The 15,005-nt window shown below is 46.5% G+C and overlaps 1 protein-coding gene across 1 annotated transcript in view; it reads left to right on the top strand.

Moving 5' to 3' along the window:
- The first annotated feature begins 8,742 nt into the window (after positions 1–8,742).
- Positions 8,743–15,005, top strand: part of TRAM1 (translocation associated membrane protein 1) — a 30,281-nt gene continuing 24,018 nt past the window's right edge. Inside the window, exons 1-4 of the mRNA XM_061601109.1 lie at positions 8,743–9,119; positions 11,905–11,968; positions 12,922–13,043; positions 13,199–13,315. Of these exons, the coding sequence (XP_061457093.1) occupies positions 8,997–9,119; positions 11,905–11,968; positions 12,922–13,043; positions 13,199–13,315 (426 nt within the window). The 5' untranslated portion in view covers positions 8,743–8,996. The remainder of the gene's footprint in view (positions 9,120–11,904; positions 11,969–12,921; positions 13,044–13,198; positions 13,316–15,005) is intronic.

Here is a 15,005-nt window from a genome sequence, read left to right as displayed (position 1 = left end):
TACCTCATGAGTAACTACAAACAGAAAAAATATAAGGTGCTTATTATATTCCCTAATATTTATATCTCACATACACATATACACCTATATTATCCATAGTTCAGGTGGCTAAATAAGAACTGGCTACAGAGTTCCTACCCACAAGCAGTAGTGGTGGCAAATTCAGAAGTGCATGGTCTCTTCATGTTAGTCACAGCCTTTGCTACTAGGCTGAGAATGAGATTCCTGTTAATGCCTTCACCCACAACAGATGTCCCTAGGAGCCAATAAGCATGAAAGGAGAGAGTGTTAGCTACTGAGAAGACTCTTCTCAGTGGCTGACTCAATTTTTTTCACTCTGATTGGCTCCAATCATCAAGAAAGGACAAGGGAGCATGTTCAAAGACTCTTCTCAGTGGCTAACACTGATTAGCTTGTAGGATGCTAGAGACACAGGGACCCTGCTGGAACCCTACTCGCAAAAAAGTAAGTGGTCTAAGACCCCAGACCATTACACTTCTGCCCACAAGATTCCAACAGGTAAGCCTGTGTCAGTTGAGCCTGAAGATACTTCACTGAGAAGGCTGCCCCCTGCAGTTTGGTAGTTCACCACATGGGGGAGCTGCACATAGATCAAGCAGCTCAGACGTGTAATAACAAGGTTTGCTATGAGTAACCAGATGAGGACTCACACTTATGAACCATTTTATGTTGGTATACAAAACAACTTTGGGCCAGGATAGCTAAGAGATTGCCTCAGTCCCTAATATATTGGGTCAGTTATTGTGGTCATTGGGGAGGTACTTTTGCTGCTGCCGCATGCCCCAGCTCCACTTCATGGTATAACAGAACAGGGCCTTCAGTGTGGTAGCACCTGCACTACGGAAATCCCTTCTAGTTACCACTAGATAATTGTTAACCCTACTGAAAATGTTTTTATTTAGACAGGCCTTCCAAGAGGGGCGATCCTAGCCATGTCAGCTCTATGAAATAGCAGAACAAGATGTGATACTGCTTTATTATATGTTATAATTATTTTGCCTTTTGTTCACTTCTTTGAATTTTTTTAAAAATACGAAGTAATTACTACATTATTTGAATAAATCAGTGTGTGGGGAGCCTTTGACCCTCCAGATGTTGCTGAACTACAGCTCCTGTCATCCCTGCCAAAAGTTCCCCACATTTAGAACAAAGAAATATAATTCAAGCATTATTCCAGAACATTTTTTTCTTTAGCATCAGCCTTAGTGCTTCATATTTTTTTACTGTGATTTTTAAAAAAAAGATATTAAGCATGGGGGGGCAGTGGGCAAAGAATGGTAGAATCAGAATAGTAGAGCTGGAAGGGGACTATAAGGCCATCAAGTTCAACCGCCTGCTCAATGCAGGAATGCTACAGATTTAGATTGTAGAGAGGTATAAATGCTAGAAGTAGCAGCGTGGTGTAACTGGGTTCAATGTCTCTTCAAACTTAGTGGAAAACATTCAGTATTGCTTTGAGAGAAGCCCGCTAGGGACTAGTTCTAGCCATGTAGGCTCCATATCAGCCATGTTGACTGGTGGGAAGGCCACTGTGGGCCGATCTGCCTTTGCACACGGGAGAAATCAGATACACTGAACAGCTTATCTGGCCATCTGGATATGCCATTGGAGGGAAGTAAACCATCAGCTGTGAAATCTTAGGGAAAGCACATAGGATGCTGCCTTACAGCATCTAGGTCCATCTAAGTATTACAATGGTTCTGTTGGGTTTCAGACTGGAGACATTTCTAGCCCATTGAAAGGGACTGAACCCGGACCTTTTGCATTCAAAGCAGATGCTCTGTAAGTAAGCCATGCATTGGTTTTATTTAACTTTCACCATCACTCCTTCTAACAGTGAATGAAAGTACTATATTCCCCTGAGAAACTAGGGAAGTATCGGCATGTTTGGAGAAAAATCCAGGTTTGTAGAAGTACAAAAACACTTTTAAAAAATCTAAGATGGGAGCCTAACCTCCCCTGGAATGGAAATGGACTGCCTTCAAGTTGATCCCGACTTATGGTGACCCTATGAATAGGGTTTTCATGGTAAGCGGTATTCAGAGGAGGTTTACCATTGCCTCCCTCTGAGGCTAGTCCTCCCCAGCTGGCTAGGGCCTGCTCAGCTTGCCACAGCTGCACAAGACAGCCCCTTCCTTGTCCACAACTGCCAGCTGGGGGGCAACTGGGCTCCTTGGGACTGTGCAGCTTGCCCACGGCTGCAAAGGTGGCAGGGCACGTAACCCCTGAGCCACTCACTGTGGGGGTGATCTTTAGCTGGCCCTTGACACCCAGGAGACATGAGTGGGGATTTGAACTCACAGACTCTGGACTCCCAGCCAGGCTCTCCTCCCCACTGTGCTATACCAGCTGTAACCTCCCCTAGCCCCATGCAAAAAAAAAAGTCAGTCCAATGAAGACAGCTTGCTCAGCCACAGAATACAGAATAACAGAAAAGGAAATTGGAATATTGGCATGGCGCAGGGCCCATCCAAAAAGATTAATGGCAAGGCTGCCACATACCATAACAGGTGCTCCATGAAGTATTTGGGCACCAATTTATTTGGGGCTTTATAAGTCAGGATCAACACCTTGAATTGGGCTCAGAAGAGAATAACAGACAGCCCAGCTCATGGACAATAGGAACGTGACTCTGACTTGGCATGCTGCTCAGTAGAAGCATTCTGCAGCTTTCCAGGCCAGGAACAGCCATAGCTGGAAATAAGCACTCCTAGCCACAAAGGCAACTTGCAACTCCATTGACAAGCTGGATGTCAAGTGTGTCCCTCAGACATCACACCTGCTCCTTCAAGGTGAATGCAGCCCTGTCCAGAACTGCTTTTCTTCCCACTTCCTGAACACAGGAACCACCCACCAACAGTGCCGCCCTCTAATCAAGATTCAGTTTATTGTCCAGTATCCAGCTGGACAGTGGTACGGCTTCTGCACTACCTTACCGAATGCACAGGGAACAGAGAAAAAAATCTTCACACATTTGTATTTAAAAACAGAAACTCCACCCTCCCCACACCAAAAATAGTTCTTGAGACAGTTAAGGCATATATAATTAACTGACACCTGCATCCTCCCCCTTCCCCACCACGCCTTTCCAAGAAAGGCTGCAGCAGACACCTATATTTTCCATGGTTGAAGGGGCTAAAAAAGACCTGGCTACAAAGTTTCTACCCACAAACAGTAGCGTGGTGGCAAATTCAAAAGCGCAAGGTCTCTTTATATTAGTCACAGCCTGTGCTACTGGGTTGAGAATGAGATTCCTGTTAATGCCTTCACCCACAACAAACATCCCTAGAAGCCAATAAGCATGAAAGGGGCGGGTGTTAGCTACTGAGAACAGTCTTCTCAGTGGCTGACTCACTTCCTTTCACTGATTGGCTCCAATCAGCAGGAAAGGACAAGTGGCATGTTAAAAGACGTCTTCTCAGTGGCTAACACTGGTTCAGCTTCTGCACTGGCTTACCCGATTCATAGGGAATAGAAAAAGAAATCTTCACACATTTGTGTTTAAAAACAAACTCTGCCCTCTCCTGCATAAAAAATGGTTCTTGATGTAGTCAAGGCTAGGGTTGCCAGGTCTCCGGCTTTCTGCCGGAGTCTCCGGCAAAAGGAGGCCATCTCCGGCCTCCGGCAATACTTTATTTAAAAAGGTGGATCTCCGGTTTTTCATTGGCCCCCTCAGCCACGCATGCGTGATTGACGCACGCATACGTTGGGCTGTGGAGGGCCGCCTTCCCAGCGTTCACGCCCTTTGTCAGTCACACACAGGCAGGCCACCGCTGCAGAGACTGCACGAGGAGGACTTCCGACTTGAGCAGCCGCAGCCTCGGGACCCCCCCAGCAGCAGCCCCTGCCCGCTAGTGAGCGGTACACAGGCAGTTGCAGCTGCAGCAGCAGCCACACTGCCCACCACCAGCCAGCGCCCACACACAACTACTACAGGTGAGGGGTGCTGGATGTGGAGCCCCCGCCCGCAGCCGCCTGGCTGAGCATCGTGAGGGCAGCCTCTTGGTGGCCCGCGTGCCACGTCTGCTGCCACATCCTGACATGGGCTCCGTCCAGCCGCCGCCCCTGGGACCCCCCCCAGCAGCAGCCCCCGCGGGAGTCGGGAGTCTCGACGGAGCGGTTGCTAGAAGACGGCGTCTGAGCCAGCCAGCCTGGCAGCCCCTGAGCCGTGAAGAGGCGGTGGCAGCAAGGCTGGGCCGGCTCCTTCTTAGGCGCCCAGCCCCGGAGCCAGTTCCCCTGCTCCAGAAAGGGCGGCCGGCGTCTTCACCCATTCTGCTGTGGGCGCTGCGGCTGGCCGGCAGCAGCTGCGAATCGGGCCCCCAGCCTGAGCCCCATCGCGGCCGCTGCCGCCCAGTGGCACCCACAGCAGGAGGGGTGAAGACGCCGGCCGCCCTTTCTGGAGCAGGGGAACCGGCTCCGGGCCTAAGAAGGAGCCTGAAAGGGCGGCCGGCGGCTTCACCCCTCCTGCTGTGGGCGCCGCTGGGCAGCAGCAGCCGCGATGGGGCTCAGCAGTCTCTGGCTGGGGGGGGGCATCGCGGCCGCTGCCACCCAGCGGCGCCCACAGCAGGAGGGGTGAAGCTGCCGGCTGTCCTTTTCGGAGCAGGGGAACCGGCTCCCGGGGCTAAGAAGGAGCCGGCCCGGCCTGCCCTCCATGGCTCCTGCTGAGGCTGCGTAGGCCCCGTCTCCTAGCAACCGCTGCCGAGACGGGGCCCACGCGGCCTGTCAGTCTCAGCAGTCTCTGGCTGGGGGGGCCCATCGCGGCTGCTGCTGCCCAGCGGCGCCCACAGCAGGAGGGGTGAAGCCACCGGCCGTCCTTCTTGGAGCAGGGGAACCTGCATTTCCATTCATTTCTGTGCTTTGCAGTGTATTGGAGGAAGGCTATAGGTAACTTCTAAACTAGATTATTGTTGGCCACAGACTAAACCTTCAAATGCCAATAAAAATGCAGTATAATATAATAATCTGGGATTAAGATGTTGTGTTGAATACCTGTTGAATGGGGAAGCTGATCTCAAAACTTGGCATTTCTGTAACATCTAAAGCAAGTTGATGGCAATATAGTTGGTGTAAAAAGGTGACTTGCTGTTTTTAAACTTCCTGTAAGTGTATTCATTGGCCTGTTCTGTAAAAGTCTAAATAAAGGTAGCTTTATATACTATTTTCTGTATTCTGCATTTACTGTTAAATAAAAAGCCCTTTATACCTGTTATTCGCCTACCAAAACCACATGGTCTGACACAAACTAGAATTTTCACTCCCAGCCATAATCATACATTGAAAAGACACCAGAAATCTCATGTTGTGTTTAATTACTCCTCAAAACATTTTAGTTGACCTCTCATACCTAACAGTGGAGTCATTAATCTATAGTATGTATCCTGAATGAGGCTTGGGAAGGGTTTGTGTGAAGGGGTATAGTTTTAAATGTGCAAAAATATTTTAACACTGATCTCCAATAAGGTGGTTTATTTGTTTTTTACCAGTGCCTTTTGAAAGTGTACACGTTTCTTTATAGGTAGGACTGCAAACATATTGGAAATCTTAATTTAATCATAGTTCCTAGGAAGCTGCCATTTGTCCATCTAACTCTTGTCTACAGCAGTGTTCTTCAACCTTGGGTCCCCAGGTGTTTGTTTATTTATTATTTGATTTATATCCCGCCCTTCCTCCTAGCAGGAGCCCGCCAGATGTTGTAGGACTACAACTCTCATCATCCCCAGCCAACTTGCTAATGGGTATGGATGATGGGACTTGTAGTCCAACTACATCTGCAGACTCAAGGCTTCAGACCCAACAAGTAGTTGATGGTAGTTTTCCAGTGTTTCAAATAGGTTCTTAGCTGTACTGAGAGATACTGGAAACTGAACCTGGGCCCTTCTGCATTTAAAACGTGCTCTTGCTGAGCTTACAGCCCTACTCACCACCCCATCAGATTTTGCATATGGGTAAAAAACTTTCTGAAGCAAGAAGACTCCTTTTTAGGGGAAGCATATGTGTTGGAGTAGGCAGCCCTGTCTCCCTGGGCTCCTGCGGGAGGAAGGGCAGGGTATAAATTAAGTAAATAATAGTTCATGGTAAGAAAAGGGGAATGTCTCTAAAGACTTCACTTGTCATCTTCAGTTTTTAGGTACTTGCATTAAATCTCTTAATCTGCTCATCTAGTAGGGTCACCTTTTTTAAGCAGTCAAACTGCATAGTCATGTAAAGAGAACAAGGCCAACTTTGTACAGTGGTGCTTATTCCCAGTAAGTGGGTGTAGAGTTGCAGGCTGAAGTATTTTTGCTGCATTAAACTTGAAAATACAATTTATTTTATTTATGTGTATTGTATCCCACTCATCATAGACCTCTAAGCAGCAACCAAATCTTAAAATCCATTAAGAGCAATTAAAACATATCCAGCAATGAGAACAGACAAAACAGCAGTAAACGTCACATACTCATAAAAGCCTGAGCAAAGAGGTGTGGTTTTTCCTGGTGCTGAAACGCCAATGTACTCTTGGATGTGGCTTAGTTTCCATTGGACAATGAGCCCCCAGTTCTCTAAGCTGTTTGGATGCACTATTCAAATGTTTTAAATGTACAAAGTAGAAAAAGAAATCCAAATAAAACTAAAGGATCAAAATTAGTTTTTAAAATTTGGGGGAATGTTTCACCTAAAAGGTGGCAGAAGGCAGGCCTTCCTAAAGTGGACTTTCCAAAGGCAGGGAACCACCACTACACAAAAAGCTTTCTTCATTTGCTACCTGCTGCACTACAAGCAGCAGAGGGATATGTGAAGAGGAAGGTGGATGGGCAGATGTATCCAAGAGCATCTAACATGTTCTAGGTTGGATTTGGAGAGGGGGAAGGGCAGATAGTCTTATCAGCTTCAACTGGTGTGCATCAAACTTGTATGCCCACACCAGTATTAAGCTGGCAAATTCTAGGGTGTCCTTACAACAGACTGTTAAGATAGATTTGTTCTCATACTGGAAAGAGTGAATGCAGAAACACTGAGGTGATATTTTAGCCAGGAACTTTACTCCTCACACTTAGTCACTATGCTACCTTGTTCATCCCCCTCTTCACCCCTTTTCTGTATTACTTTGGAAGTAGTCCTTACTTCCTTACTCCTCAGGCCCAATTTGCTACAGTAGGTTTTACTTCATCAGGAATGAGTTGCACACTGTTCAGTAGCATCGGAATAACAGTTATAAAGCTGACTGATTGATTCCACATAAATACCAACCACCACCACCCATGAGAGTATGCTGCAGTCATTAAAATGACCAACAGGGTCCAGTCACAGGCATAGGTAATTTTATATTAAAATAAATTGTTATGTGCCTTCAAGTCAATTATGACTTATGGCGACCCTATGAATTAGTGACCAACAGCATCTGTCGTGAACCACCCTATTCAGATCTTGTAAGTTCAGGTCTGTGGCTTCCTTTATGGAATCAATCCATGTCTTAGTTTTTCCCAGCATTATTATCTTTTCTAGTGAATCAGGTCTTCTCATGATGTGTCCAAAGTATGATAACCTCAGTTTCATCATTTTAGCTTCTAGTGATAGTTCTGGTTTAATTTGTTCTGACACCCAATTATTTGTCTGTTTTGCCTAGAATGCCCTCCCTTGTCCTTAACATGGCTGCAACCATATCTACGCAGAAGTAAGTCCTATAGAGTTCTATGGGGCTTAGTTCCTTAATAAGCATGCTTACAGTTGCTGCCTTCAGGGGCATCCATCTGTGCTCCCATCTAACATCTCTGCAACACTAAGCTCCTTTCTTCCAATAATGGCCTGGCCTGTGGGCACATAAACCCTTCTTGCCAGAAGCAAGTAAGCTAGATTAAATGTTCCCTAAAGGCGTTGAACTGTGACCTGGCAGACCAGGGTTCGAATCCCCACACAGCCATGAAGCTCACTGGGTAACCTTGGGCCAGTCACTGCCTCTCAGACTCAGAGGAAGGCAATTCAGAGCTTGGAAAAGTTACTTTTTTAAACTACAACTCCCATCAGCTCAATCCAGTGGCCATGCTGACTGGGGCTGATGGGAGTTGTAGTTCAAAAAAGTAAGTAAACCACCTCTGTCTGAATACTGCTTATCATGAAGACCCTATCTGGGATCAACTTGAAGACAGTCCATTTCCATTTTGCATCACCCTAAGCTTGTGAGAAAGAATGACCTTGTCACTTCAGATGGACCTAGGAACACCCTATTTTAGGTAAGATTTCTATTTTAGTCTCCAGAGAATTTTTTTTTGAATGGTATGCTCCAAGCAACTGTGGTTGATACAATGTATCATGTTTAATGATGTCACTAGGGCCCGCCCTATGACATCACTAGGGCCCGCCCCCATTTTCTCAGGTTTTTGAATGGTTCCGACTTGGCAACTCTAGTCAAGGCATATATAATTAACTGACACTTACATCTCACCCCTTCCCCACCACGCGGCTCCAAGGAAGGATGCTGCAGACACGTTGCGCTTTTTCAGTAACAAACGGAGATAACTAAATGTATGCAGACTTTTTTACATGTGACCATAGACTTTATCATAATCGATCGAAATCGATTTTTTCCTACCTCTATGACTCTGGCCTGTCTCTGTGATTGGCTGGGCGCCCTTTTCGAACGTCGGCGAGGGGTGCGCGAAGAGCTTGAACGCGAACCTCCCACTTCAATGGTCGCGTCGTCACGTAACCAATCCACAGCGAGTTCCAGACTTAGCCCACCCGGGCAGAAGGTGGCGCTCTCACTGTCTTCTATCACCTCCTCTCTATCTTTCCGGGAGGAGAACGACAGAGGAGACGACGAGTTGCGGTTACGAACGCTGGTGTTGGAGAGTCGTCGGAGGAGGAGACGAAGTTGGGCGGAGCGGTTTCCTGGACGTCCTCCCCCTCCCGGGGCGCCGCAGCAGAGAGCGCGAGCGTGGCTGTGGTGGCTGGAGCAGGGGCGGAGGAAGCGCTCGCCGCGCTGTACTCTGCCCGCCATGGCGATCCGCAAGAAGAGTAACAAAAACCCTCCCGTGCTCAGCCACGAGTTCATTGTGCAGAACCACGCGGACATTGTCTCCTGCATGGCCATGGTCTTCCTGCTGGGGCTCATGTTCGAGGTGAGAGGCGTTTCAGGGAGGGCCCCCAGCCTTCGAGCACGACCGGAGAGGGGGGTGAGCGAAGAGAGAGGACCCCAAGAGGGCGGATGAGGTGGAGGCAGAGGGTAGCTGGCTAGGAGTTATCTAGTTTCTCCCTATACAAAAAAGTTGTGGGGTTTCCATGCTTGCTTCCTCCCGGCCCCAGGAAGAAGAAAACTAGTTATAGGACGTGGACTAGCTTCTAGTCCCTGCTGTCGCCGCAAGTAATGCTTTCCACGCCCCCTTCTTGTTATACGGGAGTCGAAAAAGAGTGTGCACTTCTGCTTTTGGGTGTGTATGTGTATGTATATATATAAGGGGGGAGGGCGAGAGGGAGAAATATGTAGCGTGCGTATGTGTATACTAAATGTACACATACACACACCCATTCATCCTTTTCCAAATACTGCCTGAAACATCTAGTAACGAAGTGGAGACCTTGAGCCTTCCTGATCGTAAACGTGCCACGGTGGTGTTAGAAAGGGCCAGTGTCCTGCGTGGAGAAAAGAGTCTTGAGTTCGTGCGGTAGTAGACGGCCTCCACGAGCAACCCTCCCCCTCCGGGTAAACATCTGGCAGGCTTCTCTGGTTTTTTGGTCGTTCCTCGAGCCTTCTACTTCGGTGGAGAGAGAGAGAGAGAGAGAGAGAGAGTTGGAGTCAGCAGGTCCTTGTGTCAAGGGTGGGGGTGGAGAGACAGGCTGATATGTCTGTGTCGGCGTCAGCAATTGCTCTTGTGGGTTTGCGTGAGGAGCAGCTGGTAACCTGAATGGTGCATCATCCTGCCAGCAGCAGCCGCCCGTCCCCAGCAGATGTGGCTGTTTCGATCCTCAAGCCTCCTTCAGTCTACCGGGCCTGAAATCTCTCTCTCCCCCCCCGGTTTCTTTTTGTGAAGCCGGGTGGGTTTCACACCCACTTCAGCACTGTCCGAAATGTAGTGTCCTGGCGGAACTGCAGCGCTTAACAGCCTTACTGGGGAGTAAGCCCCATTGAGCACAGCGGGGCTTACCTCCGAGTAAGCATGCATGTGGCGGTTGCAGTGTTGTAGCTCGGCCTTTGCTGCCCTCCCGTGTGCCAGAACCGGAGCAACCTCCGCAGTATTGTGTTTTCGGGGTGTGTGTTTTTGCAAAAGCGCCTCTGCCTCGCGCGCCTCCCTCCCTTCCTCCAGGGTGTACGCTTGCCTGGTTGCCGAGTTGTTTCTGGTCTCGGCAAGGTTACGTGGCACTCGAAGCAGGAGCACTGTGGGGAAGGGCGGGGAGATTCTACGTTTTGGAGAAGCGGGGGGGGGAGAGAACGCGTGTAGAGATGGATTTGGCTTGAGTTGCCAGGACTAAGGGGAGGAGAGAGGGCGCGCTGTCCTTTGTGTGCGACGGGCAGGACTACAAGCCCCATGGGGCGCTGCGGCAAGCGGCTCCTCCCCGCCTCTGGGCTCCAGGGAAGGTGAACTGGACGGCGACGTGTACATAGAGAGCCCCACGATCCGCCTTCGGTGGTTCCGGACATCTCAGTATGGTGACCGCTTGCAGTAGATAAGAGGGGATTGCCTGGCGCGCCTCTGGAGAGCTGGTGTGACACGTGCCAAAGTGCATGTCATGATTCGTGATTCAGGGTTAGAATCTGCAGAGGAAGGGAACGCTGGCCTTAAAAGAGTGACATGACTTCTCAGCTCCACAGCCTAAGAGAAGAGCAGTGTGGGGAATGGGGGCATAGCATAGAAGACTTATGGGTTCAACCCTAAGCAAGTTTAAGTGGGGCTGTTCCAGGGTAAAGGATATGGACGATATCCCTTTAAGACTGGGTTGAAACCCACTTCAAAAACAGCTAACTCAAGTTCTCATGGCACTTTGGAGAAAAGTAGCATGAGTAGATCCAGTTCTAAAAGGAGTGGAATTAGCAACTTAACTTTATCTAAAGAGTAAGTATGCAAATGTCTTTCTAAAATATTCCATTTCCATACTATTAACTTAGTTGATGGTTTTCCTTGAGTTATGTTAATACAATGTCTAGCAGTTTTCTTTTTTTTAAGCAAGAGATTGTAGAAGCTGCTGTCTTTCCCATAACAGCTTGCTCATAAGCGGTGTCCTGAAGCAAATTTAGCCAGAAATGAGAACTTGGGAACAGCTGTTTAAAACGTGGCTTGTTTAGTTACTAGTTGTCCCCAATACTTAGACAGCAGGGCTGTCCATAGTGCATTTGCTTTAGTTATCTGGACAGCCACAGGCTTGTAAGTAGCCAGTCACCTGGTCTGCTGTGACAAGTAAAAACTGCCTTCAGATAGCCGGGCAAGGAAGCTTACAAACATTGGTTCAACAATCAACAGTGGTATACATGGGCAAGAAGGGGGGGGAACGAAATGTATGGGTTTTTATTTGTAATCCTCTAGGGTAAAAATTCTTTCTAGAGTAGTTCTGTTCTTTCTATTTGTAATCCTGGGTTACTGGGTATATTGTTGAAATAGTAAAGAATTATAATCAGTGTTCAAGTTTGATGATCTTTCATATAATTTTGCTCAGTGGGATATCATGCTATTGTTAATTACTGTTCTACTGTAAAGAGCCATATTTTTGTTTCTTCTCTGCTTGTTTACTCGGATGTAAGTCTGCTATGAAGTATGACTGTGATCCTAACCTCACCTACTTAGAGTAAGCCCCGTTGAATTCACTTGGATTTATTTTATTGTTAGGATGTGTCATTAGCATGCTTAGGATTTCATCCTTGGTGTGTCTTTTGCAGTTTCTTTTTTTAAAAAAGTGGGTTCTGTTTCATTTCAGGTTACAGCAAAAGCAGCTGTTGTCTTTGTTACACTTCAGTACAATGTTACAATTCCTGCCACAGGTAAACATCTAATAGATATTTAGGCACTTGTCCTGGGTAGTCAATAGAATGCTCATAATCTGCTCATACATTGTCATATCATCTAGTGAGCTCGTCCTAATACCTGCACTAGCAAATACCACCTTAAGATGTAATATACCAAATGTTATGCTAGTGCAGTGGCACAAAAATGAATTACATGAAAAACACCAGTACAAATGTTACTTATCAATAGGCCAGTTAACCAGTAATGATGTACACTTTGTGGCCTGTGAGCTAGATTGGATATGCCACCAAGTCATGGCTTGATGCAAAGTGAATTAACCTTTAAAGGCCCTAGAATTTTCCTTCCCCCCCCCTTCCCATCAGGTACCATTATTTCATTCCTGATTTGCAGAAAACCATTGCCTTCCTATCAGGCAACATATGGATTGCACTAAGAATTGGAAACAGTGGCTTGGTCTTTATTTCCAGTTCTAGTTTGCAGGACAAGCACAAACAATAGTTTGCCATTTTAACAAAATGACAAGCTGTTGCTAACCACAACCCGGGGGGGGACGACGACTATGGAGTGCTAGGGGAAGAGGGAACCGCACAAATCCAAGGGTGCTACGTGGTTTGTTAATGTAGGACCAAGCCATGAGTTTAGATTAGGATGAAAACTGTTTTCTTTTCTTTGCCGCTCTTTAAGCTAAATAAGATTTTTAATCTGGTGGCTGAAATCATAAGATATGAGTTGTTCAATATTTTCCTGTATAGATTGTCATTTAGACTTCTGTTTGTGTTAAGTAATGCTGTGTACTAGTTAGTGCAGAAGCAAATAACAAACTACCCCTTGTAATCTTCATTGAATTAGATTCAACTCCAGTTTCTTATCTTTAGTTCCAAGTGTAAACTGGAGGGGGGTTAAAATAAATTTATTTTTAAGATTAAAATACATTTATTTTTAGTGTTGCTATCTTTTTTTCTCTTAGAGAAACAGTCTACTGAAACAGTCGCATTGTATCACTATGGTATCAAAGATCTGGCTACTGTTTTCTTCTACATGCTGGTGGCAATAATCATACATGCTATTATTCAAGAATACGTGTTAGATGTAAGTATTGTCAGGATAATAAGTTGCTATAGTGAGAGTTAATTGCTAGCATGGATGCATTGTCAGCTTGAGTCTTAAGATTTAGCTTGGCATGACAAATAACTTTTTATCAAAGCTGTTAGGCAGATCAATAACAGAAATGACTTTTCTTTTAGAAAATTAACAGGCGAATGCACTTTTCCAAAACAAAGCACAGCAAGTTCAATGAATCCGGACAACTCAGTGCATTCTACCTTTTCTCCTGTGTCTGGGGAACAAGCATTCTTGTTTCTGTGAGTATCTCTCTTCTATATGCTTTGGCTGCAATCCTACACCACTTACCTGGGAATAAGCCCCTGAGTAGACATGAATAGAATTGCGCTGTTAGGGTAAAAGAATGATTTGAAAATCTGAACTGTAACAGATTTATCTCAAAAATAGTAAAACTTCAAGCTACTCTAGCTGGGATCACCAGCAGATCTTTTCCAACCCCCAAAATGCAGAGCTGTGGAAATCTCCTTGCTCTGAGGTACTTTGAAGCTGATGAGTACTACTCAGAGTCTCCAACTTGCTTCTTCTATTTTCTCCATCTCCTTCCGGGAACCTAGAAGTGGACAGGAGCTTAGCGCTCCCCATCAATGTTCAGCTGTTGTGATTTAGCTTTTGTGCATTGGGTCGAGGAGAACATTATTCCTCTACCCTGCTTGGGTTTCTTGTTAACACAGATTCTATTTCTTTCTACATAGGCAAATTGAGAACACTAACCTTTTGGACTCCTATCTTAGTACATGGGGGCCATTTATACTTCCATTTTATTCTGAGTGGGAGTGGAGTGGTTAGAGACTCAGTGTTGCACTGTAGTATCTTCCAAAGGAGTTACGTGTTGGCAGATGGCAGAACTCGCTTGTTTTCTGGATGGGAAAGGTTGGGGAAACTAATATTGCACTAGTAGTTGATATTTCATGTTGGCTGCCTTACATGGGGGAAGGTTTTCTGATACATGGCTCCTTACTCTAAGTTGTAAAAATCCAGTCCTAGAACACTGAGAAACTTCCATCCCTGATACAATGTTCTTGCTGTTCTGGAACCCTTTCTGAGAAAAGGGTGTAGTGTGAGAGGGGTGCTAGACTTATGTGATGGTAGGAACTTGGCAGGCCCTGTGGTTGAGCCTAGGAAGCAGGAGTGGCCAGCAAGGAGGGGCAGTAGCATTTACCTGTTCTCACTGCAGTAGTGGAGCTTGGGCTTGCTGGGAGGAGTGGGAGGATTGGTGCAGTGCAGAGGCCCCAGTCTCCCTGTCACCTCGCCCCCTCCTGGTAAGCAGCAGTGATGCCAGTGTTAGGATGCCAGGCAAGTGCAGGAGTCACTTGATTGTAAAAAACCTCTAAGCTGTTTACAAAGACATTAAAATTATCAATAAAACACTCTAAGTTTGCTTACTTGGTTTTAAAAGTAAGTAAAACATTTTTAAAGCAATTTAAACATCAACAAAAAAATTTAAAAATCAGTATCTATGTGTCTGGATAGGATTTGCCTAAACAAAAAAGTTTTAAGCAGGTGCGGAGAAGAATACAGCGAAGGTGTTTGCCTGATGCCAATTGTCAAGGAGTTCCAAAGAGTAGGAGCTGCCATACTAAAAGAACGATTTCTTACACTTGTGGAATGGATATTATGTGGCACCTGTAACAGTGCCTGTTCCGCAGATCAAATGCTTGAGTGGGCACATATGGGGTAAGGCGGTCCCACAAGTAAGCTCTCTTAGCTGTACAAAGGAATTTGTAATGATTGGTGTACCGCCCTCCCCGCTGCTCAACAGTCTCCCTTCCTGAGCTAGCTGGGGTAGTCTCGGGGTTGGTGTTAGAGTCCCCTCGGCTTGTGGTGTTGGGTGACTTCAACATCCATACCGAGACTGCTCTGTCGGGAGTGGCTCAGGATTTCATGGCAACCATGGGTCTGTCCCAAGTATTATCTGGCCCCACACATGTC

Source organism: Rhineura floridana, chromosome 1 (assembly GCF_030035675.1).
Source record: "Rhineura floridana isolate rRhiFlo1 chromosome 1, rRhiFlo1.hap2, whole genome shotgun sequence".
Taxonomy (NCBI): domain Eukaryota; kingdom Metazoa; phylum Chordata; class Lepidosauria; order Squamata; family Rhineuridae; genus Rhineura; species Rhineura floridana.
This window is presented reverse-complemented; position numbering and strand designations above follow the sequence as displayed.